The 26,700-nt window shown below is 43.5% G+C and overlaps 1 protein-coding gene across 1 annotated transcript; it reads left to right on the top strand.

Moving 5' to 3' along the window:
- On the top strand, positions 1-26,225 carry LOC125883614 (GRB2-associated-binding protein 1-like). Its single transcript, XM_049568042.1, has 13 exons — positions 1-572; positions 9,684-9,812; positions 10,176-10,341; positions 10,805-10,991; positions 12,704-13,362; positions 18,844-18,926; positions 19,046-19,155; positions 20,099-20,394; positions 20,790-20,861; positions 22,487-22,583; positions 23,107-23,239; positions 23,562-23,696; positions 24,031-26,225. Exons 1-13 carry the CDS (start codon positions 498-500, stop codon positions 24,214-24,216), a joined length of 2,328 nt encoding a protein of 775 aa, XP_049423999.1. The 5' UTR covers positions 1-497; the 3' UTR covers positions 24,217-26,225.
- Positions 26,226-26,700: the final 475 nt, after the last annotated feature.

The following is a 26,700-nucleotide window of genomic DNA, read 5'->3' as shown; positions in this document are numbered from 1 at the left end:
GTGAGGAGGGAGGGAGGGAAGGGAGAGAGACTCTGCTGGGAAGTAGAAACCCTTTGAGAAGGAGGTGTGACTCAGTCGTGGACGGAGGAGCGGCTCCTTCACGTGTGGATGGAAACTGCTGGAGTTGTGGATCACTCAGCCGAGTTTATTGATTACAGCAGCAGCAGCTCGTAGACTGGTAGACTGACCTTATCAGCTGATTTAAACTCTCTTCAGATGACCGGGAGTCTGATCTGATTGGATCAGTTGGAGGACTGGAAGCTTTGGTGACGAATTTGAAGCCAGATCAACTGATTTCAGGTCTGATCAGACACCTGATTGGGTGAAGCCTGATTGAAAGGTCTTCCTGATTTGACACCTGGTTGTCTGATGTCACACTTGATTGGCTAGTGGGAACCCTGGTTGATTAAGTGAAGTGCTCTCAGCTTTGACACCTGACTGGAGGCCCAGGTGATTGATTGAAAGTCTGTCTTGGAGTCTGTTTGGTTGGTGCCAGGATGAGCGGAGCAGGGGAGGTGGTGTGTGAGGGCTGGCTGAGAAAATCACCACCAGAGAAGAAGCTACGCCGCTATGTGAGTACTTCACTTTTGGCAAAAATAAACCTCAGATTAAGTTTTAAAAACACTCATTAAACCCTGTATGTGTATGTTTGTTCATACACATCCATCTGGCATGCACCAGCAGAGCACACACACGCTCCTGAGTACTTTTAATAAGCCTGAAGATTAGCTCTCGATTTCATCACTGTTTACTCACTGAGTCATGTCCTAAAGATACAGAGTCATAATCATGAACTGATAAAACACTCAGCAGAACAAAGCTGTCTGAAACCATGACTGGACAGAAAGTAATGTCATGTTTCGGGTTAACTTTGGTCTATCAGAATATGCATTTTCTATCTGCTTTATTTTTTATTTTATCTGCTTTATTTTTATTTTTTATAACACTTAGCCTAGGTAGCATGCAGGCTAGCTGTGGTAAAAACCATGTCAATGTAGAGACTTTATTTATGCATTGGCATGTGTCATGGCAGCCAGAAAATGTAATTTCTTAATAGACAGCAGTGAAATATGTGATGATACGGAGAACATTATTAAAGGAATAGTTCACCCCCCAAATGAATATTTGTATATCAGTTACACACCTCGTGTTACATTGAATTCATGAAGAAAACGTTGTTTTTCCTCACATGCCTCCATGGTGAACGAAGAATCCAAAAACAAAAAATTCTGTATGAATTGAAGTCATTGGGGTCCACGTTTACCAACAGTGAAACTATATGAAAACATCTGTTTACCAACTCTCACACAGCTCCCACAGTATAATCCAAGTCTCGTTTAACAGACAGCCTCTTTCATCGGAAAACTTTGCTCTCTACGAAGCCAGACTCCATTGACAAAAGTCTCGCTGAATGTGGGAGTTGATGGTCTACTGCTGCTGCAGTCGGTTAGTTAGTTTGTGTTAGTTCTGCTTCACCAAAGTCGCACAATTACACAAACAAACTACCGATCGAGGCATCAGTAGATCAGCAACTCCTGTGTTCGGTGAGGTGAAATTACCGTTTTTGTTGCTGGAATCTTTCTTTGAACAGAGCACCGATGATTTTCACTTTAAGTCCCTTCCCTGTTAGAAAGGACCATCTGTAGAGAAGTACTGAACATACGACTGGATAAACGAGACTTGGATTACACTGCACGAATTCTGTGAGAGTTTGCAAACAAACGTTTTGACAAAGTTTTCCTGTTGGTCAACGCGGACCAAACGAGCTACTTGTTACACGTGCTTTTGTTTTGCAAAATATATCCACACAGCTTATTTGTAGCCAGTGCCAAGGAACACAACATGATCTGTCAGAGAAACAAGTGTTTCTAACTGGCTGACGTACAAAAATGTTAAGATGCTTTAGCCTCTTTCCAATCCCGAAACTGACAGCCTGGCTGTGTGCCTGGAATGGAGACTTGGATACGTTTGCACATTAATTTATGTTCCAGTGTACCTGGCTGCAGTAAGTGGTTGAAATTGTCATTTTGGGGGTGAGATAGTACCTTAATCTGCCTGATTCCAATTCAGATAGACAGATATTACTTTGAAAGGAAATGCTATATAAAAAGTTAGATATACTGTATACAAATCCAATACATTCGGGAATAATCCAAATCAGCATGCAAGCACGCTTGTCCAAGGGTAGCACGGCTCGCTTTTCCATTAAAGAAGCGGCTTAGGCAGTTATTCACACACACACACACACACACACACACACACACACACACACACACACACACACACACACACTGCATATCTGGCATGCCTTGCCAGTGAGTTGAGCTAATCTCATCTCTCCTCTACATATTTTCCCTTAATCTTTCTCTCTCTCTCTCTCCAGAGAAAGACTTTGCTCTCTTGTCTTTTTTCCAGTCCCTTTCTCTTTCATTCATTTACTCTCTCTTCCTGTTTTCGAGTCACTTTCTTTTCCTCAGAATGAGGGACAGAATAAATGGGTGAGAGGCAAAGTCATTGTCTGGAAACAAGAAGAGAACATTTTCTACCACAGTCTGAGAGAGCAGTTGGGGCATTGCTGCCTTGCTCAGGGGCAGCTGGAGGGTGTCTCAGATCTGAAACAGCAACTTTTTTTATGTGGAGAAAGTGGGTTTTCATTCCCACACCATGATGATAGACACTGAAACAAATGTCGGCTGAATGAAGTGAATGGAAAAGAGGTTTATCTGTTATTATAACGGGGACTTCATTACCCACATTCCCCGTCACTAAATGTCATGATCCTCCCCAGTAAAAGCTTTTAAGAGGGAACAAACTGCACAGACAATGTGCTTGGAAGCAAAGACGGAAATGTGGAAGACAAAGGAGAAAAGAAGAAAGAGAAGAAGAGGAACTGGCCATTGTATATGCATTCAGCCATGATGGTATCCACAGCCCAGTGTGTACACACACACACACACCGTCTGGCCAGCTGTGTGTCTACTGTCAACACACACACTAACACAACGCAGCATATAATGGCTGCAGCAGGCAAAGTTTGTGTTCATGTGTTCACATTATACGTGCTGGGCCAGAGTTCGTGGAGTATACCTCATCGTACATACACTCCCTGTTCTGAAAGCTGTGTGTGTGCGTGTGTGCGTGTGTGTGTGTGTGTGTGTGTGTGTGTGTTATGTAATAAACTAATCGCTCTCATCTGGGTCTGGTTGGAAGAGGGGGCCTCCCTGAAGATTTAGAAGATTTGGAAACACTCATACACATGGACTGGAACAAAACCAAGGAGAACGATAAATTCTCCCACCTTCAGTAACAAAACACACACACACACACACACACACACACATCAGGTCAAACACAGTTTAAGGAAAGTCGTATCTTTAAAGGTAACAGACTGTCCCGTGTGACAGATCTCACAGCTTGGATGGATGTGTCAGCCATGTTTTTCCATCAGAGTTTATTTGTGGAAGAACACTGATGCTCCACAGACGGTGAACTAAAATGATTAAGAAGTCATTTGGGGTCAATTAAACAGAAAGGAAACTGTGGCGTATCACAACTTCAGTCTTATTTAGGTCATAATTCCTATCAGGAATATGTCCCCAGTGACGGAGAAAGGAATCAGATCTTTTACTCAAACAGTTACACCACAGTGTTGAAATGCTTCAAGTAAAAGTCTTGCATTTAAATTTTTACTTGAGTAAAAATGCAAAATTATTAGCATCATAAAACGTTTCAATTTTCACAGGAAATTTACCATTTGCATACAGTCTCTTTTAAAATACGCACTATGTCGTAACAACGGCATGAATTGCTGGGGGTTTTTTGCCTTCACACGTGGTTAGGTTCAGGAAAAAACAGCAGGGTTTGGCTTTATAATCTTACAGGACAAGAACACCACTGTCTTGGGTGAAAGTCCACCACTGCTCCCGCCCTCCCCACTCGGACCTTCGCCGCCTTAACTTTCATTCTTGTCCTGCCGTGTTTCCCCGATGCCGCGTTATTAAACTATAACAGCAACAGGCCACGTATCATGCTGATGTTAAAGGATGCTTTTATTGTCACTATCCAAGCGCCGGATTTCGACCACTTCGGAGTGAAACCGGGTTGGTTCCCTCGTGGATCTGACCTGGGCATGGCTGTTCAGAAGTAGTCTGATCTGATTTCGGCTATTGGATAGGATCAAATCCTGAAAATGGGTTGTTTAGAAGAATAAAGGAATTTTGAAATCACATAATCCAGTCTTTTTCGCCGCCGGGCACGGTTAAACTATAACAGCAACCGGCCATGTATCATGCTGATGTTAAAGGACGCCTTTTTTTCCTCTTGAGTCTGATGTCGCAATTTGCTGCCCAAGCGCAGGATTTCGACTTTGGAGTAAGACTGTGTTGTTTTAGACAACCTGTATGATTGTCTGACTTAGCTGCAGCAATGTTGCTGTGTTCCCAGATCTTAGCAAGTCTTTTATTAATTGGAAAATCAACATGACATGATATAATTGATGGACAAAACTACTCAGAAAGTAGTCGTCGAAAGCCGAAATTATCATTTAAACAGGAATTTGAAAACTATTTTGATGCTTTTCAGTGCCATATGGGAGTTTTAAGGAAGCAATAAGACACAGCGTGGTGCACATGAAATAACAGACAAGGTAAAAGTGAAAACTACATTCATTTCAACTGAAAACATTTAATTTCAGTTCCTTCACAGTGTTTACAGCGAACTCCATCAAAATGAAAGTGTTGTTGAGGGGCACGTCTGCAGTTCTGTAGAACTCAGCGTTAACCGTGATGGGTAGAGGAGGAACAGATCTGTAAATGAGGAAGTGAACAGTGGGACAGTGTTGTTATTCAGGTCGGGTGTTAATTTTGGTTTGGAGACAGGATGGAGGAAGTGTTATTTTAGATCCATTGTGTCCTCTTCCTGTCAGGGTCAGAGGTCACAGGAGGAAAACAAACGAGTGAGACTAGGTGGACAAGAGATTAGAGAAAGTGTTTACGGAAAAGAGATTATCTTCTGATCTAGTATTATTTTGTGCAGGCAGAGGAAAGGTACAGTGTAAGGTGAGATTTTACAAGCAGCAACCACCACAGCTGATTTACACATTACTCAAATCTTTACTAGCTGAGACATTCCTGAAAGGATAACTTGGGTGTTTTTCAACCTGGACCCTATTTTCCTAAGTTTTTATATCTAAGTGATTAATGGGAACAACAGTTTTTTAAAACTCATCCAGCATTGAAAGAGAGTGCTGCAGCCATCAGCCGTGAAACAGGCTGCAAAGTAACCACTTGGGGCATGTGCATTCACAATGTACGTCTGCTAGAAGAGCTTGTTTTTGCCACTGACAGGCTCAGATTGTTATTTTAAGTGTCTGACAACTTATGGAAAGGATCCCTACAGATATGAGCCATTTTGTTAAAGAGTAAGATTCTTGTTTAACCAGAAACAGATTGGAAATCGCTATATTTCGGAAGAGCCCTGGTTTCCGGTTGTAGGCTGTTTGGAACATAATTGGCGTCACTGCAAACTCTGAATCCATCGCAATGGTTCAGCATATTTACTTATATATAAACGGAAGTCTGAAACGGAAATTCTCCTCCTCCGCCCAAATCAAACCAGAATGCCAAAAAATCGGGTCGGTCTGCCAGAAGTCAGACGCCAAATACAGCCGATGGGTTCCGAGAATAAGTTCACGCTTACGTAACTATTTTAAACAGGAAGCTGCGAGCCATCTACATTTCCAACCGGCATCTACAATGGAGTCTCCAGTCGAGTTCATCCTACCGATCGCTTTTGCTGTATTCATCATGCTTCGTTTGATGAACAACAGACGACAGGGGACTTCTGCTAGCTATCTAGCTAACCAGCTAACATTACGAGGCAGCATAGTTATACTAGCTGGCGTGTTATCGTAATGTGAAAAATCCAACAATTTTGCAGAACAGGACAGGACAGATGACAGATGCCAGATAGTGCGAGCTAGCTAGCTAGCTAACAAGCAAGCTGACGACGGTAACGTTAGCTATGTATGAACTTTTTCCCCGTCTCTTGCTCAGTGGTAGCCATGGCGACGTCTACCCCTCGCTGGCAAGTTAGCGTCTGAAATCCCTCGGTCCGAAGGGCTACTTTCATACCCACTACCCCTCATTATGCCCCCTACCCCTACACGCAAAAAGGAATTGGGACACCCCTACCCCTCACGGGAATGCACAAATGTAGGGGTAGGGCTAAGGGGGGGTATTGGGACTGGGCCTAAGAATCAGTGGCAAAACAAGCACTTTAGCTCCAAGTGGTTACACTGCAGCCTGTCTCACTCAATACTGCACTAAAACTCTTGTTGACATTAGTCACTTCGACACAAAAACACGGGGAAATGGGTCCGGTTTAGCAAAAATACTGAGTTAGGTCCAGTGTGTAGGGTTTAGGGACATCTACTGACAGAAATGGTTAGTTTATCATCACCTGAAAAGAAGAATCATTGTGTTTTTGTTTCCTTACAATGAGCTGTTTCCATGTCGTTCTACAGTGGAAATACTAGGGTCTAGGTACCATGTCTGAAGGGTTACTTTTGGTAACTGCACCAACTGTAGAAGCAGAAGTCTAGCTAGCTGTAGCCAAATTTATTAAATCATTAGCTTGAAACTAGCTGTGAGTGATTAGGAGGGACTTTATCCACAAACTTGGTGATGGATTTTAAGGTGCAACTCAGTCCTGTTCCTTTTAAGGGAAGAGTTCCCCCAGAAACAATATCGCGCCCTTGGTTCTCCATGGCCCCAGAAAAATCTTTCTAGCCAATGGTGTTACGGGGAGCAGAACGCCTGTGAGTGCAAACACACAACAAAAGTACAAGCGAGTTAACACGAGCACAACAAACTCCTTCATGGGAGGATAATCTAGCAAGTGCTTTGTAATAGTTAAGTTGTGTTTAGATATTAACAAGTCCATGAATGGACACAAAAGACTTTGTTGAAGCTGCAGAGGAATTCACAGAAATTTTCCCAGACTTTTTATTGACATTTTTGTCATCTCTTCTTCAGGCTCCATTGAAGCCTGTTTGCACTGATAAGCTTTCATTTTGCACACACTCCTCCTAACACCATGGGATAGGAAAAAAATGTCTGGGACCACAGAAAGCCTTGAAAGGTGAATGCTGCATACAGTTTTTATTGTTTCATAAGACGTAGAAAAATATTTTCATTCTTGTCGCTGCCACCCTGCTGCCTTTATTTGTGCAGCAGCCTGAAGATGACAGAGTGACGGGGGCAAACAAACACACACACACACACATCTACTGCCATCTCTTACCGGCATTTCCTGTTCGGCTACTTCCTCTTCCTGTCTGTGTTTGGAGAGAGCGAGGGAGGGGGGAAAATGTGCTCGACAGTATTTAATTGCTGTGCACTTTGATCACAAACACAGAGGCATGCCTCTGGAGTCACGTTGGTTTTGTTGAGGAACACAAACAGGGATCGGAAGAGATGGATTTGGTTTTGTTGGAGTGGACTGGTGGAAAGTCACTGGCAAACACACACACACACACACACACACACACACACACACACACACACACACACACACGCTGAATTTAGCCACATTAGGTGGATCCTAAAGCTCAGTCTTATGTTTAGAGTCACTCTTGTTCACCACTTCTGTGTCCTTTTAAGTTTTTGTCTGATTCCCTTAAACAGTGTGTGTGTTTTTAAATTAAAATCCCTCTTCATGCTCTGCTTCTCATGTTTAAATAATCATGATGTGCCGTTCGCCCACACTACTTACACACTAACAGGAACCCCGCAAACACACACACACGCATGCACACAAGGACAGTGAGTCATGTCTGAAATATGAGGTGTCATCCCGCAGATCGCTCATGGGAGATGGACCCTACCCACAATGCTCAGCGCATGACGGCAACAACCTGAGAGAAGTGTCAAACATTTAGCGAGTCACTGTGTGTGCGTGTGTGTGTGTGTGTGTGTGTGTGTGTGTGTGTGTGTGTGTGTATGTGTGTGTGTGTGCGCGGGATGTTTAGTTAACATTCATGTGCACTGGAGTGTTAAACTTCTGACATGGGAGAGAGACACCAGAGTTGGTCTAAATGTTGGAGAGGGAGAGGGGCATGAAGGAAAGGAAAACATTATCTGAACTGATTTCAATCATCTACAGCCGAGAATACTTTATCTTGCAAAAAGTCTCACATATGATGCTGTATGTGATGATCTTATATAATATAAGGGACTTTCTGTTGATTAAACTACCCAACAGGAAATTAAGGAGTTAAAATGCCTTAAACATCAACTGCAGCAAACTGCAGTAGTAATGTATTAATCCAGAAAAGTCAGATATGATAGTGAAACGCTCACTTTATCTCACAATGACTGCTTTTACTTTGACTATTTTAAAGGTCCAGTGTGCAGGATAGGGATATATTGCCAGAAATTAAATACAGTATAATAAGTATTCTTTAGTGTAAAATCACCTGAACATTGTTGTGTTTTTGTTACCTTAGAATGAGCAGTTTGTATCTACATAAGGAGTGCGGTCTCGTCTACAGAGATCGTCACCTTTCACCGCCGTGTTTCTACAATAGCCTAGAACACACAAACACAACACTGGCCATAGAGAGGGCCATTCACGTGTTTGCATCGGACATTGTAGTTGGTAGCCCCACCGCAATGAGCCAAACAGCATCGGGCAAACACAAATTTTTAAGGTGAAACTGCTTTATTATTCTGTTTGTTTTGGAGAGGAAGAGACTTCTGCTCGGCCCTCGGATTTTCCCCTTTGAGTTAAGACCAGGCCTTTGTAAAGATGAAGAAGAACAGAGCTCCTAAGGTGAAAAACTGTTTGGAGCAGTGACCAGGACTTTTAAGAGTTTCTGAATCAGAGGAGAAAATGGAGGAAACACAAAGAGGTCAGAGAAATATTCTCCAAATTCTGGATGAGAGTGAGTCAATAAAATACAACAGATTAGATCCTGTGGGAAGAATATTTGTGGTTGATGTCATCAGGGATACGCACACATGCCCTACCTAACGCTGTAACGCCAGAAATAAAATGATCGCAGTCATAAGATATTTGGAAAACTGGAGCAATGCAACAATGCAGCCGTGATGACTTGGGTCTGTCCCAACCTTCCATCAGCAGAGTGATCACAGCAGTTCATTTCATGTCTACTGGGTGTCCACACCTTGCAGGCTCATGAAAGGGTGTGTCTGTGACAACCAATCACATCTGTTAAAAGAATGCATCACACCAAGCGACGGGGTCAACCACACCTCCTCACTAAGACAAAAGTTTCTGTCTCGAACTTGCTCAGAGAACTTTCCTAAACCACTCCTGGGATAGGACTCCTTGCTAAAAAAAAATTTGGCTAAGTTATGATCTGTCTAGGAGCGTTCTCAGAATGTTTGTGAATACGGCCTTTGGCTCTCCGACACGCCAAACAGTGTCAGAGAAGAGTTTGAGTGATGTTTTACTCATAAGGTCCATCTGTTTTGCAGAGGAAGAGACTTCTGCTGACAGTTTGGCTCCTGGTAAAAACCTCCTATCCCGTGTAATACAGTTGTTTCTAAAGAAATTCAAACATCAGTACTGAAGGTTTTTCATGCTCAGCTGGTATTTAGTTTTGTGTCAGCAAGGAAAGAAAAGACTAAAATGTCTAAAATTTTTCTCCCTCTCTCCAGGCGTGGAAGAGACGATGGTTTGTGCTGCGAAGCGGTCGGCTGAGTGGAGAGCCAGACGTCCTGCAGTACTTCAAGAACCAGCAGTCCCGGCGGCCAATCAGGACCATCAACTTGAACCTGTGTGAACAGGTAAACAGACGCCATGTTGAAGAACTACTGAATGGCTAGTGGAAGTCCAGCCAGTGGTGGTGTTCCAATGCCTAGGGAAATATTTCAACCCCTACCAATCGTTCATTCATCTTCATTTCGAGGGCCAAGGGGTAGTGGGCAAGGGGGGGTATTGGGATTGGGCTAAAATTGTCCATAGGTGTGAATGCGAGCATGAATGGTTGTCTGTCTCTATGTGTCAGCCCTGTGATAGTCTGGCGACCTGTCCAGGGTGTACTCCGCCTCTTGCCCAATCTCAGCTGGGATAGGCTCAGAAGTTTCAGACATTCTCCAACATTCATTCACCAGTCAGCCTCTCTTCCTTCTCTGTATCCTCTTCTTCAGGTTGATGCCGGCCTGACGTTCACAAAGAAGGAGCTTGAGAGCAGCTTTGTGTTCGACCTGAGGACGGAGGAGAGGACGTGGTACTTGGTGGCCGAGTCTGAGGAGGACATGAACCGCTGGGTGTCCTCCATCTGCCTGCTCTGCGGATTCAACCCGACTGATGACGGTACGGCAGAGAGAGGGATAGATTGACCCCGAGAGGGACGAAGGGGAGCTCAGCTTTCGGATAGACACATCGCACCGCTCTTGTTTTGCATTTGAAATGGATACATGTGTGGGTTGAGGCTGACTAAGTGTGAAAATTAGTGGGAGGAGAGAAGAGAGAGAACATGTAGAGAGAAAAAATGGACAGAAATGTCTCTGGGACGTAGGTGACTCAGATGTGTACATGGTAATATAAAATATCATGACACATGGTTTCATGTATAACAGCTTCACCTTGTGCAGTCATTTGAACCTGGTCGAGGTTTTGTAATAATAGCGAGGGATTTAAAACCAACTTAAAATCAAGATGCATCACTTTGATGTTTTAAATTAGTCTGGATTCACGCAATAACACAAACACAATGCCCCATGCAGACACACAGAAACTTGCTTCTTCCTCATTTGGGGGACTTTTCTGTCTACAGTTCCAGAGAGACCTCCTGTCTCCGGCTCGTCCACCATCCCAGCGATGACTCCGACCAGCGGCACTGTCACCACAGTAATGGGGTCTCTCCCACCTCCCTATGATCCTGTGGGTGTGCGAAACCTCGAGCACGACGGAAATGCAGAAGAAGATTACCTGTGGTTGTCGCACTGCCAGAGTCACATTAGGTAAACAGAGCCGAATACAGGAAACAAGACTTAATTTTGGGATGTGAAACTGTTTTCAGTCTCTTTACACCCATGATTTCGAGAGTTTGAAGGGTTACAGACATCAGTCCTAGGAAAAGAAAGAAAAAAGACAAAATAAGAAATAAATGTAGGACCCAGAATACTTTGCTCCTGTGTTCAGAGAGTATTTCTGTTCAAATCCCATAAAACTACACTTCCTCAAAGATCTCCCAAACACTATTTTGGGATTTAACTGATGTTTGCATGAGCAGCAGAGAAGAGTGCAGACAAATACATCATGCAAACGTCCAGAGGACAAAAAGTGTATTTCATTTCTGCCCTAATCTCTGATCCCAAGTGACAACCACCAATTTAAGGTCCAGTGTGTAAGATTTAGTGGCATCTAGTGGTGAAGACTGCATATCGCAACCAGCTGAAACTTCTCTTAGAGTTCCTTCAGTAGCTGGGTTTCCATTACAGTTTTGCGCAAAATTAAAGCAAAGTAAACTGAAAGGTGTTTGACATCTAAGCCATAATTCTCATAAAGCTCCGTCTCGCGGGATTGCGTAATTCTCGTAAAAAAAAAAAAAAAAAAAAAAAGAGTCTACTCCGTAAACTTACTGATGTTGGCAATGTTGTTTTGGTTGCATCTACTGCTGTTGCTGTGACCAATTTTAACATAAGACGAAGGCAGCGGATGATAGCGGTTTCCTCTGCCCACACGTAACATTTTGTTTTGGTTATACGGCATCTGTCACTTGATGTGTTAATGCGCTAAAAGTGTTTCCATAACACTTTTGCGACATACATCTGTATCGACATGTCTGAAAAACCACCTCATGAGAGCGTAAAAACTTTTTAGCAATATTTGAGAGGTTTTGCGAAATTCAGTTGTTTCCATTACCTGTTTTTGATTGTGCTATTTAGATTGTGCACATTTCTAAGTAAAATGGAAACCCAGCTAGTGTTCATTGATTTTAGTGTTCAGGAGCTTTTAACTGAGAGCTGAACTATCCACAGAGGTCCTTTTCTCCCCAAAACAACCCAAACAGGTGATTAAAACTGGAGGAGGGACCTCTAACTGTGGTGGCTGACATGAAAACATGAAAAAATGGTCATATTTAAAGCCAGTGTTTGGTTTTTCTTTTTGGGGCTACTGTAGAAACATGGCGGTGAACCTGCCTTCTATGTACATATGAGTGGCTCAATCTAAGGTAACGAAAACACAATAATTCTTATTTTCAGGTGATTGTACACTAAAAGAAACCATACGTATTATATTAGATTTTATTTCTGCCAATATATCCCCCTAAATCCTGCACACTGGACCTTTAAAACAAGCGAAACAAATTAGAATTATAAAAAAACAGGTGTCAAAAAATATTTAGAAATGCACAAATTCAACTTTTCCACTCAGACGAAAGACAACCAGCTGAAGCTAAATCACCCAGACTAACAGTCAGAGTACAGGTTTAGACGTGTTGAATCAAAGGAAGTGGTATTACAGGCTTATCTTAGCCTGGATCACACCCACACATTTCCAAAAACAGTAAGGGAAAAAACCTTTATGGGACAGGTCATCAGGACAACACAATGAAAACGAGGTTTTTATTCAGTTTGGAGTTCACCTGGAGCTCTCTGACTCAAAGCACGCAGATAACTTCTTTCTATCGTATAACTCTTTGCTTAATATGTTATGTTTCTGTCTCCAGGCCTCCTTTAGGTTCCTCCACCTCCCTTGAAACCGACTACAATGACAACCTTTACCCACCTCCCTCAGCCACCTCCTCCTCCTCGTCCTCTTCCTCCTCTCCTTCCCTCCTTCCCAACGGCCTCCCACTTCCATCCTCCTCTTCCTCCAACTTTAGGACAGCCCCTTGGACGGGTCCTCTCAGCCAGTCTTTGGATGTCAGCACGACCTCTGACCTCCAGAGACGAGCCGGCAGACCTCGCTGTCACCCTTCTCCTCACCCCAGGAAGCACTCCCTGGATTTCCACCTTCGACCCGTGGCGATACCTCTCAGCGATGATACACACTGCACCGTGCATCCCAATACGCAGTCGTTCACCAACAGTGGTTACCAGATCCCTCGACCGGCGTCCACCACGCAACCCAGACCCCCTCGCCGCCCATCCTCTACCCCGAGTGTGGACTCCCTGACGCAGGCAGAGCTCCACGCCTCCACTCCGACCCCTCCTCCGCGCCCGCCCAAGCCCCAGAGCATCGCAGCCCAGGGAGAGAGCTCAGCTGTAGGCATGTGGCCTGCTACACTCCCCCGATCCACCTCAGAGCTAGAGAAGAGGGATGGATGCACGGAGGGAGGTCTGCCGAGGAGCAGCACTATCACTGCGCCAGGACGCACACTGACAGGTGAGAAGAAAACAGCCATGATTTAGCTCTCATTAAAGGGTAAGAACTTTGGTATTTTTCAACCTGGACCCTATTTTCTCATGTTTCTGTGTTTAAATGACTAACGGAGAAAACTATTTTTGGAACTGGTCCAGTACTGAGCGAGAGTGCTGCAGGCAGCAGCAGCAAAACAGGCTGCGGTATAACATTAGTGGGCAATTGTGCATCATCAACATACATCCACTTAAAGTGCTTGTTTTTGTCACTGACAGGCTCAGATTGTAATGATGAGCAGAAAGGATCCCTACAGAGACAGACCTTTATATTAAAGAGTAAGAACCTTTGTGTTTAATCAGAAACAGCCCCGAAATCGCTACCGACAAATCCACCAGTCTCCATTGAAATAAACAGTAATTTTATCATCATAAAACACACGTCATTCAAAGTCCACAGAAACAAAATACAACACTCTTGGTTAGTTTTTCCACTGTTCCAATAATCACCAACTCTGGCTTGGTTAAAATAAACCCCTAATACCCTGCTTGATGTGAAATAAGCTGCCTCTGTACATGCCGAAATTACCGTTTATTTAAATGGAGTCTGGTGGGTTTGCCGATGGCAATTTTGGGGCTGTTTCTGGTTAAACAGAAAGGATCTAACACTTTTAAAAAAAAGGTCTATCTATGTCGGGATCCTTTTCAGACACCAGCACCCCTTTTCCACCAAAATTAGCATGTGTACATGAGTTTTTTAAACATGCGTATACGTGTGTACACCACAAAAAATAGGTTTTCTCGGACAGGCCAGAGAACAGGTTAGTAAACAGCTGAAAACAGCATGGAGGCCAGTGACAATTTTGTGGTGGTTCGTCTTTTTATATATCTCTTAATTATCCAGTCTTTCTTTCAAACTTGGCATCTCGTCGGTATATTGGCTAAAACTATCACGTTCACCTTGGTGTTGTGTTTCCATCAATGCCGATCAGAGCCGGAGATGATAAATACCAGTAACTACTGCAGAGTCATTTGAGCCAGCAGTGAAGGCCGATTGTAACCTTTGTCTTTACATTAAAAGCCAGATGTTAGCAGTTTTTTCATGTAATTGAAAATCGTTATTGGACCATGTCGGTGAAGATTCTCAGTCATCCAGGTCATGGTAACTGTAGGTGTTAACAGTGTAGGCAACTGGACTTGATTGCGTTTCTTGAAGACGTTTCGCCTCTCATCCAAGAACTTTAGAACTGAAGAAGCTTCTTGGATGAGAGGCAAAACGTCTTCAAGAAACGCAATCAAGTCCAGTTGGCTACGCTGTTAACACCTAAGGTTACTGGACCAGTTTCAAAATTGTTGTCTCCATTAGTCACTTAGACACAAAAATATGAGAAAATAGGGACCAGGTTTTATATTGTTCCAGTGTTTATGCTAAGCTAAGCTAACCGGCCTCATATCTCCCCTCCAGTAAGACAAGAGTGGCATCAATCTTCTCATCTAACTCTCTGAAAGAAAGCGAATCAGTGTATGTCCCAAAATTTTGCATAATTCCTTTAATATGGAAAGGAAAAGGAGGAGTTTGATTCAAACAAGTCTGCCAACGTGCCAATTTAAAACATCGAGCAGAGAGCAGAGATCTGGGTCCCCACATCTTCTCGGCTGAAGAAGTGTTGTAGGGTCACCAGGGGCCAGAGAAATCTCTGTAGGAAGTTTTATCATCACTATTAGCCGGCAGAGAGTTTTAAGGAGATCAGAGGGCGCTACATCACATTAAGCAGCTTTATTGTGCAGAACTGGCAGCACTGATGGATTATCCCCACACAGCTGAAACAATTTGTGCCTGTTTGCACCATTATTTGATTGGAATTAGTTTCATTAATAAGACCAGAACTTTGACCCACAGCAGCACAAAGAGTTTTTTTTTAGCCAGATCTCTGTTTCCAGACTGGTTGGTAAAAACTGACTAAATCTGTACCTTCAGAACACACTCAGGACTTAATGCTTTGCACACAAAAGTTTGCTTTTCAATGCCTACACTAGAAGACTTAGAAAAGACTTTTAAAGACTAAGTCTGACCCTCTCTCACATGTGAGTTTTTAGTCACACACTGTCAGATTTAAAAAACACTGGAGATCTTGCACGGTCACTATTAGCAATAATACAACCAGGTTTTATGCCAAACTCCCTTTAAAGAATGTGACTTATTTACAGTCCCGCATGTGTTCACAAAAACGCACAACACTTGTGTAGCCCCCTCACTCAATTACTAATTTTAACACAAACCTTGTGATTACACACTTCAACACCTTTTTGCATGGGAGAGGAATAGGTGATGGCTACAAATATAAAACTGGGAGTTGTGTACAAAAATATGATTCAAAACCAAGGTGCAAAGAGGCCCAGTTAGCTTATAATATAGCTGTACTGTATGTTTGAGCTTTAACTCCCATGCTTAATACTTACTCAACTATAGCCCTTTTCTTGTAGCCTGGAAATCCAGACCCAAATCTAGAAAGATTTAGGGTCTGGCTATGAGTAATGAAAATGGCCCAACTCGAGCGGCAGCACCAAGCATGCATTTTAAATATCACTGCACGCAATTGGATAACACTACGACCAATCAGAACAATACACGGGGTGATGTATACGCTTAGTTACCAGCGGAGCCAACTGGTAGATTAGACTCTTGCCGTATCCGGTCGGCAAAACAGCAAAAACGTCCTTCTTGCAAAGGAAAGACTCGAGCGCCGTCTTCTGTTCCTCTTTTAGAGAAAAACCCAAGTCTAACTCGTTCACTGTAGCGGCCAAAGCCGTTTCAAAAAACTGGTGTTCATCCGTAGCCATCTTGCAATGTTTACTGACTGATTCCGGACTTCGTCGTCGCAGCGCTGTCATCAAGGGCATGGGTAAGGAGCATCATTACTGATTGCCTTGCCTCGCGTCACCAGGCTCTTCACGTACGGGGAAGGAGGAACAGCCTGGTTTCCATTCACTCTGAATTTTGTCTGGATTCTGGTTCCGGTCTAGAGAGCGGATCTGGAATTCACCAAATTCACCAAAGTAAGAGTGTTCACCAAAGTAAAACTTTAAATTCTGCCGCACCATCAATTTACAATAAAAGAAAAAGGTTAACTTAATGGCTTGGTGCTTTTCTTGTAAATTATATTATTTAAATTAAAAAGTTTCACCACATTTTTATTAGCTTGGTGCTTTTATTTTGATGGAAAGGCATATCCATTGAATTGCAGACCCTGTCTCTCTCGCCCTGGTTCCAGCTCCTTACCAAAACAGCCACTAAACGGCCCCAGACTACCGATTGCCAGAGTGACTCGCTGAGCAAATTCAAATTATGCTCTCGCGAGAACATTAAAAGTCAAAACCTCAAATGAATATGCTGTTGGAAAACCATAAATGTGCATCATTTTACAGTTCACAATATCTATAACGTTACTCACTCAGAAACCCAGGCTTCCCACATGCAGCCTGACACAGGTGTGAAGGCGCAGCTAGTCAGCTAACTCAGTTTCACATGCTAACAGTAGCAGCTAATTTAGTAACAATACTCACTCGAATGTCTCCCAGTACGGCTCACACTCCCGCCAGTTTAGGTTTCACACAGTCACAATCCCACTGGGTCTTACTTCTTACAAAATACTGCATATTATGATGACTATAACAAACTTAAAACAGCGTATCATCCTCTCCTTCCTCGCTCCGTCTCGTCTTCTCTGAACCAAGTCCCACCCTTCGCAGAATCCGACAGGTCACAATCCTCACCCTAACTTGACTGATTGACGCCTGTCTATCAAATCCACAAAACAGACACGAGAAGTTCAAGGTCTGCTCTAAATGTGGGATATTTGAACACCTCCAAATAAACAAAAAAAAATACACATTTTGATAAGTAATAAATGAGGTGGTATTTCACAAAATCAGCATAAGGATAGAACTACATTACACATATCCGAATACTACAGCATGAACTAAACTCAGTAGGGCACTACACTTGAAACACAAAATAAAAGACGTCGTCGGTCAACAGTATTCTTGTCCATTTCACATCAGTATAATCCATGAAGATAAACTGTCTTTGCGTACAAACTTTGTGGATTTCGGCACCTCAACTCGCTACCAGCCTCCATTGGTTAGCTGCTGTATTTTAGCTGGAGGAGACGGCGGGATCGAGAGACATTTCAAGAGTTAAAGTGTTGGTTGATGGGTCAGATACACGCCAAATTAAACACCGACTCTCGTTCACCCCACACCTCCTCTTCCACAGCATAAGATAACCAAGACTTGTGCATGGTCTTGTGCCTCCCCAGAGTCCCCTTAATGTTAGCTGTCTGCTTGGTTTGTTGCATCTTGTTTGGTGTTGGAGAGAGCGCAGCTATTGGTACCTAACAATTTGCACTGAACTTCAGTATTCGCATGAGCCAAGACTAAACACGTACTACTTTGTCGGAACGTCAACACAAGAAAAAGAACTTGAGACAGCTCAGACTGAGTTTTATGACCGCCTACAGGTGGCGCTAGAAAGGCGGACGCTTTAAAGACACTTGAAATGCCTGAAACATCCTTTCAATGAGCGCTCCTTACGAGGAGCGCCTGTAGAGTTGGGGTGCGTGCGCAACCGGGCGATCAAAACATTGAAAATGGACCCAAGACGGAGCTATGGTGCTACTGGCACCTGACGCCCAGAAGTTGAGATTATTTCAACTTTCAGCGTATACAAACACACGTATAAAAAGATGCCAGAAAAAGAACGCACGTCTAAAAAGCCACCAGAAGGACACTCGTTATAAAAAATGCTTGAAAACCAGTCAGACGCGCCGTATCATAGGGAATCAATTGTTTTACTAGCGTCTCGTTCCTAGCGCTCCTTGCAGGTGTGATCGCCCCCTTACTCCAAAGATCGAGATCACAGGCATGTACGGCCACTGAGGTAAAACTCTCTGCGCCAGTGAAACTACTTGAAAAGTTGTTTGGTGGGAGGGCAGCGTTAGTGTCCATTTACATTCAGATCTGTCGCAGCTCTGTTTCCATCCAGTCAACACAAGTGTCAAAGCTGCACAAACGTTCTGTCATTAAGTCACGTGTCATTTTTACATTGTAATAGTGGTTACTATGCTGCATGTGCAAGTTTTGACATTTAGGGAGATTAACATTTTGGCCTTCTTGCTGAGAGTTAGATGAGAGGATTGATACCACTTTCATGTTTGTACGCCAAATTTGAGGCTAGAGCCAACAGGCAGTTAGCGTAGCTTAGCATAAAGAGTGTAAGCAGAGGGAAACATCCCCGCCTTTTACATTTTTGATTTTGGACGGATTAAACACACGAGACACAACAAAAGTCAGTAGCTTCAGAGGCATTAGTGAGCAGTTTTTTTCAGTGTTTACACAAAGCTAAGCTAACCTCCGGGCTCCAGCTCTACAGGCACAGACATAACTTTGAACTGCTGGTTCTGAGCTACTTTGCTTCAGGTGGTTTATGTCTGTACACTCTGTGTTTCAGGTTGTGACCCTTTTCACATCCCTCGGTCTCTGTCCGACCGAGCGAGCATGTTTGAGTTCAGCGAGAGCTTCAACAGTTACTTTGTAAGTTAAAATTTAAAACATAAATACTGGCTGTGTCATCCGCGATTTTGTATTTTAGCATTTTTATCTCTGTGTCATCTCAAAACCTCTCTCTCTCTCTTTCTCTCTCTCTTTCTCAGTTTAATAAAGGCATGGTACCTCTGGGTAGTGTTTGTTCTGAAGATGACGACGTGGACGAAAACTACGTTCCCATGAGCGCCGCCACCACTGAGCCTCCTGTTGCACCGAGGTCAGTCAGAAGAAACGTGATGTTATAAAACTGTGTTCATGTAAAGATTTGTTTTAAAAGATTTAAAAGACTGAAGCTTTTCAACTGAACAACTGGTCTTCATTGAAATGTAGGTGCATTAATCCATACCATGAAAGAAGTTAAAGGGGTCCAATTCAGACTGACAAAGCACAGATAGGACACACTATAAACACAACAGAGGTACAGTTGAAACAAAAAGCACCAAGAGACGTCATATTTTTTTAACATTTACATAATAAATATTTATGTGATATGATATGAGAGGCCTGAGAATTAAACCTGGGAGCAAAGTTGTTATAGTGAATGAAATAAGTCAGGCAAAGTTTTTACCTTTAAATAACGCTGGAACTCCCTAAGAGGTTTCTAGAAAACCCTTAAGACTCACAGACCCCTTGAACTCATCTAAACGTTCTTGAAGAACCCTGAAATGCCCTTAAAAACCTTTAGGCCCCGATCTTACAAAGAGCTTTTTGCAGCTAGCTGCGTCTTCTTTCAAGTGTTGCTAGGCCACCATTGAACCGCCCATCCTTAGCTTAACCGCGATAGGTAAACCCAACTGTCTATACATTAAAATCTGCATAAATAATGGGTACTGGACGCTGGGGAGCAAGGGTTTCTGTGCGTTAGTTATTGGAAACGATATTTATGTGTATCCAGTAAGTCTTCAGGTTGACCTAAGCTTTAGAGAGGCTCCTGAACCCCTTCAATGACGATCTAAAACCCTGCTGAAGTCCCATGACCTCATCAGTTATCCTAAAAGAACCCTAAATAAGTCTGAAGAGCCCAAGAACCTACTTAATAATTCATGGACTCCCTTCCCGTAGAACCCTCTCAGATTCAGCTTGAACCATTTCAACAACCAGGAGAACAACCTAGCTGATCCTTGAACCCTAAGATTCTAACCTCTTCCTCTTTGTTTTAGGGTGCCTCCGCATCCTCCCTCAGACCCCTCTGTCCAGCTACAGGATGGCAACTACGTCCCCATGACACCCCTCACCCCGTCCCTTCCCACTCATCCCACCCCTGCCACAGCTGACCTGGCGTCCCTGGGGAGGCAAGTCCCACCACCCGCCCACATGGGTTTCCGCAACTCCGCCCTGACTCCCGTCGCTCCCCTCACCCCGCCGCTCCGAAGGAACACCACGAACACTGCCGGTGGAGTTGAGGTGGAGGCCATGCCGCCTCCAATCCACCGCAACCTGAAACCACAACGTAGAGGTGAGTGGGTGGTTATCTGGGATATTTAATGCTTGCCCCCTTCACTCCTCAAAATGTCAATAACTGAAAACTGAGATGTAGTAGCAGCATTTTATTCACCAAAAGGCTCCGCCAGTGCCATTGTCAATTCAACAGGTTACATCAGCTGAAAACAAGCCAACAGGGGCTGAAGCAGGGCAACTCAATGAGGGAGACAGACGGTTATCGTCAGCTGAACAATGACTGAAACTGATGGTGTTTCAAGGCCTTCAGTCAAATAATGATTGTTTTGTTTTGCATAGAATTTAGGAAGTAAATTCTTCATGTCAACAGAAGCATTCCCATTGATACGTTTCTGTCGTGGCGCAGCCTGGTTTATGCTTTCAGCTTTCTGATGTTGTTTCTGATCGCTGCAGGAGTTTCTGTCAGTCAGCCTGCAGAGAGAACAGACGCTCAGACTGCTGGAGAGTCGACAAACAAGACAAGAGGTACAAAATGCTGACTGAACTGACAGCACAGACTGAAACTGAAATGAGCACCACCTCTTTAACAGATTCCACTCTTGACCTTGGTTATAGCAGTTTGACAGTCTTGGTTCAAGGCCTACTTACTAGCTTCATCCAGAGCTTTCAACCACATCTTGCAAACTTCATTCCTTGATACAGAATGTCTGCAGTACACTACATGCAGTTTGCTTTCCACCACAAAAATAATTCCTGCCTCTGTTTGACACATTTCTGTCAGTGTTTGTACACTTAATGCCTGAAATGTTTTTGATTTCTGTTCCTGAAATAGTCGACCGTTTATTCTCTCCCAGTGGCTCCTGTTTTTCTTCCCACTTGCTCTCTCCATGTTCCCCTTCTGCGTTACTCTCTGTTTGTCATTCCTCGTCTCTCTTGTTCCCCTCTGGCCTCTTTTAGTTTTAATTATTTACCTGCTTCCACTTTGCTCAACAAGGCTGCAGTACAAGGGCATGGCAGCCACGACTCCATATATAGAGCTGCAGCTTATAGAAACTGTCACATTAAATATTAGTAAAGGTTCGCAGTTGGAGAGCTGCCTCTGCAGCACACTGCAAACACTGCTGCCTCTTGAGAGATTTTTCTTCCTGTATAGAGCCTTTTATTGTCATATATATAATGAGTCTCATTAGTATTTAATTTTTCTGTTATTTATCCTCTTTATAAACACTGATATCTTGTGATTTCAAGTGTATCCAGATAGGTGCCAGAGGGGACACCTTTTTTTTACACCTAGTCATATATAGACAGCAGACAAAGGAAGACTGATGGCCTCAAACAGCTGTTTCTTGCGCAGGATGTTGGATGTGGACATCTGGAACAGGAACAACATTACCAATCATTTTTGGCGACCCTTAGCAATTCCCAGCGGTGTTTCTGGCACAGAATCTGACTGTCTTCCACCGCCACATCGCAACGTTTCCCAGCAGTTGCTTGAGCGTCCCAGCCTGAGTGTTTTTCACCAGCCCGTCCCTGCTTATCCAGTGGCTTCTGTGCCAGCAACCATAGGTGTTTTAAAGGCTTGGTGTGTAAGATTTAGGGGGATTTAGTGGCATCTAGTGGTGAGGATCACAGATTACAATCAGCTGTAACTTCTCCAGGTTAGATCGTTTTTGGTGTTCATTGTTCAGGGGGTTTTAACCAGGAGCCAAATTGTCCCCAGAGGTCTCCTCCTCTCCAAAACAACGGTACCAGGTGATTTAAACATGAATGCCCCTATCTGGAGCCAGTGTTTGGTTTGTCTGGCTACTGTAGAAACATGGCGGTGCAACATGACGATCTTGTTTGCAGAAACGTACAGTGCCAGCATTTTTTCAGATGGTGTCCAAATGCACCATCCCCACACTGGTGCTTCTGGTGACCCTCCCAGCAGCTAATAACAAGTCAGACCCCCGTTACCTCATGTGACATGTCAGTGCAGACCCTCCAGTCTCCTCTCTACACACTCCCAGATTTACCCAACTAAAAGTCCAATCAGTGCTTGCATTAGAAAATGAATGGGACTTCATTTCCCACTGCAAGCTCCCTCAGTCTGCAGTTATCTGTTTCCAAAAAACAATCACAAGTAAGAAGTCTTTCTCTCCCCCTCCCAGTGAAACCAGCTCCTCTGGACATCACTCCAGCGCAGCAGGACTGGCAGGAGGTCCCGCCCCCTGTGCGCTCGCCTGTCACTCGAACCTTCACGCGAGAGTAAGTGTGTGTGTGTTTGTGTGTGTGCTGGCTTATTGCAGCGTCAACGGAAAACTGTAAAACACATCAATATTTAATGTTTACGACAGAGCCAGTGAGGCATGATGTGTGGATATCTGAGCAGTTACATTAGGCTGTGTTGCACTCCGCTGCCCCCCTGTGGTGATGAAGAAGCACTGCAGGTTATTACCACTAACCAGAGAGTATAGTTGTGGTCATGGAAGTAGAAGTAATAGAGATTAAAACAGAAACAGCTGAGCTTGTGCAGAGTGAAGACTTTATAGCCTGGTGTTTTCTGTGTCAGAGTGGCCAAGCTCGCATTACGTCAGCCACCAGTGGAAGCCTTTAACAGTCCAGTGCAGCACAGTGCATTCTGGTAGTTGTAGGTTTTCTACATCTTAAACTCCTTTCCAGCAGTGAAATGCTTCTTTAAAAATGATTTAGAGAATTAATTGATTGTTAAAATAGTCGATCAACTAATCAGTTAATTGAATAATCGTGTGTGTGTGTGTGTGTGTGTCAGTCCATCCAGTCGTCGGTCAGTCAGGCCGACCTCCGCTCACAGCTCCTCCCCCTCCTCTGACTCTGATGACCCCGATGACAGCTACGTCGCCATGACGCCGACCTCAGGCCTCAGCTTCAGCGCCGGGGAGCAGGTAAAGCACTTCCTTCCTTCCTTCCTACAGTACTTCCTTTCTTTATTCCTCGCTTCCTTTTCTCCTTCCATCTTTACCATTTTTGTTTTTCTTCTGTCCTATTTTCCTCACTTCTTCACATCCTCGTTTCCATCTGTCCTCTTCTGTTTATCCATCCTTACTGGATGTCTTCCTTCCCTCCTGATGTTTTGGCTTCATTACTACTTTTCGAACATTATTTCCTTCCTTAAATTTCTTCCTTAAATTGTTTTTTTTGTCACCGCCGTCTGTCTCTACTGTCCCCTTTCAATCATATGCTTAACTAAACTTTGTGTGTGTGCAGTCTCTGAGGCTCATGCTGCACCGGGCCTCAGAGGGCGGAGTCAGCAGCCCGTTGCTACGGCGAGCCAGAGGAGACAAACAGGTTGAGTACCTGGACCTTGACCTCCACACTGGGCGGGCAACACCAACAAGACAGGTAGCACTCTTTTGTCATGTCACACAAATCAGGAAATCTAACAAAAACATTGTTTATTTTTCATACTGTTAAAGTTAGTGTTCAGCTCTGTTGTTTTTTTAAATAATTTTCCAGTAATTGATCAACTGAGAAATAAATAATCATTCATGTCTGGCTGGAGTTTATCCACTAGAGAGCGCCAAGTCAACACTCTTCTTTCTTTGTATGCTTTTTCAATGTGTGTGACACATTTATAATTTCTAGTCTATATTTTATTGCATCACACCTTTTTCCTCTTGAAACTCTCCCTGCATCAATCATTATGATGAAATGTATATTTTTATGTGCATAAAAGAAACGCTGCACGGCAGATGGAGCAGGTGGCGACGGCGAGCAGGCCGCAGCCGGCGAGGAGCGTGCACGCGGCGAGCGTACACGTGTGGACTATGTGGTGGTGGACCCCAAAAGAACCAAGGCCCTGAGGAACACCAGAGAAGCATGGCATGACGGGAGGATGTCCACGGAGAAAGAGAAATGCTAGAGATGCACACACACACACACACACACACAAACACACACTGTTTGACACCAGCAAACAGAGTTACTTCTCACTTTGCTTTAAAGTCATAAATCCCTCCACGTCTTGTTTCTAAACATCCTAAAATGTCGGTTTAAAACTCAAATGCAGTCATTTGACAACGAAAACAGAATGTCAGTGGTAACAGCTGTATAGAGACTGGATCGGCGATCATGCACCTGCATAATTAAATAACTGACATTTTCAGATGTGGTCACTGAGGTAAGAGATTTTGCAAAGTAGTAGTTTATGGAACGAAATAGAGGAAAGTTTGTGTGCCAATAGATTCATCCAGAGCATGATGAACATGGTTCTACATCAGCATATCGTTAGTAAACAGTAGCTTTAATCCAGCTTCAGTCGCCAGAGGAGTGTCGGCATTGTGTGTTTCTGCAAACCAGGGATACATTACATTTGTTTCTGAAGTGACACAGTGCATGAGCTGACTTTGTTATCCACAGGTGGAGGCGACGGTGGATGGCGTGACACCTACGTGAGACGCCTGCCAAGCTGTAGACTACGTTAACTGTCGTGTTTCCAGTGGCTTTGTAATGGGTGATTTTTAGCGACTCGGTGCTGTTTTCCTACCAGGAATAATGCCACAAAACGTGGTTGTGTTTTACCAAAACATTGCTCCATTTCAAGCCGAGATAGTGCCACAAAAAAGTGTTTTGCTTTTATTTTTTACATTAAGACATTGCTGTGTTTCCAGCCAGGATGGTGCCATGGAAATTGAGTTGTTTTTAGGAAGGCATTGACCACGTTTCCAGCCAAGATAGTGGCACAAAGCGCAATTCATTTTTTATAGCGGCGTTACTCGTTTCTAGCTGGGATAGTGCCACGAAAAGTGGTTGTTTCTTACCGAGACATCACTGCGTTTCTAGGTGGAATATTGACGAAAAGCATGGTTCGTTTTTACAGAGACACCGTTCATTTCTCGCAAGGATAGTGCCACAAAAAGTGGTTGTGTTTTTTACCAAGATGTTGTTGTGTTTTTAGCCAGGATGGTGCCATGGACAAGGAATTGTGTTTTTTAATGAGGCATCGCTGCATTTCCAGCCAAGATAGTGACACAAAGCCTGCTTCATTTTTATAGCGACATCGCTCATTTCTAGCTGGGATAGTGCCACAAAATTCTGTTTTTTTTAACCAAGACGTTGCTGCATTTCAGGCCGGGATAGCACCGCAAAAGTTACGCTGTTTTACAGAGACATTGCTCATTTCTAGCAGGAATAGCGCCACAAAACGTTGGGGTTTTTTGCCGAGACGTTGCTGTGTTTCAGGTCAGGATAGTACCACAAAAAGCCTGTATTTCAGGCTGGGGTAATGCCATGAAAAGCGGGTATTTTAAGCCAAAACATGATCTTTTCCTAACCATAACCAAGTGGTTTTTGTGCCTAGACCTAACCACATTAACCACAGCATTGTTGAAATACAAAGTGACGTAAAGTTTCAGCATATTCTCTACATTATAATGTACAAATGTAACATATACGTGGGTTTGCAGAAACAAACAGTGGCGACATTTTTGCTGGTAATTGGGTTGTAGCCAAAGAGGATTCCAACTCCACTTGCTGAGATTTGATTTAACCAACTAGATTATTTCTTCTGTCAGAGCATCTTTGCCTCTAAGAAATGTTGTAGAAATGAAATATCACAGGTTTGACACTAGTTTCTAAGAAATGACAGTCAGTACAGGTAAATGCAGCATCAGTTAGAGCTGTGAACATCATGTTTCCTGCTGAAGTAGTGAAAAGACGGCCGACTGTGGGACAAATGAGATCTTCTGATGATTAACAAATCAGAATAATTATCAGTGATAATTTTCTTGTGTAATCATCCCAGCCGCTTCATGTGCAGTGAGTGATTGTGTCAAATCGAATCTGTGATGTCGCTGCTGAATCATTTCATTGATTCTGTGATTACAGTCAGGACTGTTCAAAAGTAAATAAATGAATAAACACTTGACGACACTCTGTGGGCTTCCAGTTTGTTTCTGACTGATTGTTACATGACACACTGCTGCTTGAATCCAAGTTATCAGCGCCATAAACTTTAACATGCAGTTCGTCTACTGGCCACTAGGTGCTGCAAATTGTTCTTGTGAATCAGCAAACTGCAGCTGCCTTGAGAGCTGTTAACACACCAAACTGTCATCAAAGAACTACTGGTGATGAAGGGCGACTGTTGCGATGCCTCACGTCACCTGCGTTGCCCTTGAACATATTGCAAAGACTACAGCCAATGACCAACCAGCACGTACGTTCTAAACCTACATGAGAGTAAATATTTCCCAATAGCAGCAGGAGGCAGTAGTCTGTATTCATTATTCTAAAATTGGAAAACGAAATACTGACAGAAAGGATTTAAGTCCGTCAGCCAGTTATCACGTTGACATAAGAACCTGATGCTGAAGGACCAAAGGATATTTACCGTGCACTAGCTAAC

This window comes from Epinephelus fuscoguttatus, linkage group LG23 (assembly GCF_011397635.1).
Source record: "Epinephelus fuscoguttatus linkage group LG23, E.fuscoguttatus.final_Chr_v1".
NCBI lineage: Eukaryota > Metazoa > Chordata > Actinopteri > Perciformes > Serranidae > Epinephelus > Epinephelus fuscoguttatus.
This window is presented reverse-complemented; position numbering and strand designations above follow the sequence as displayed.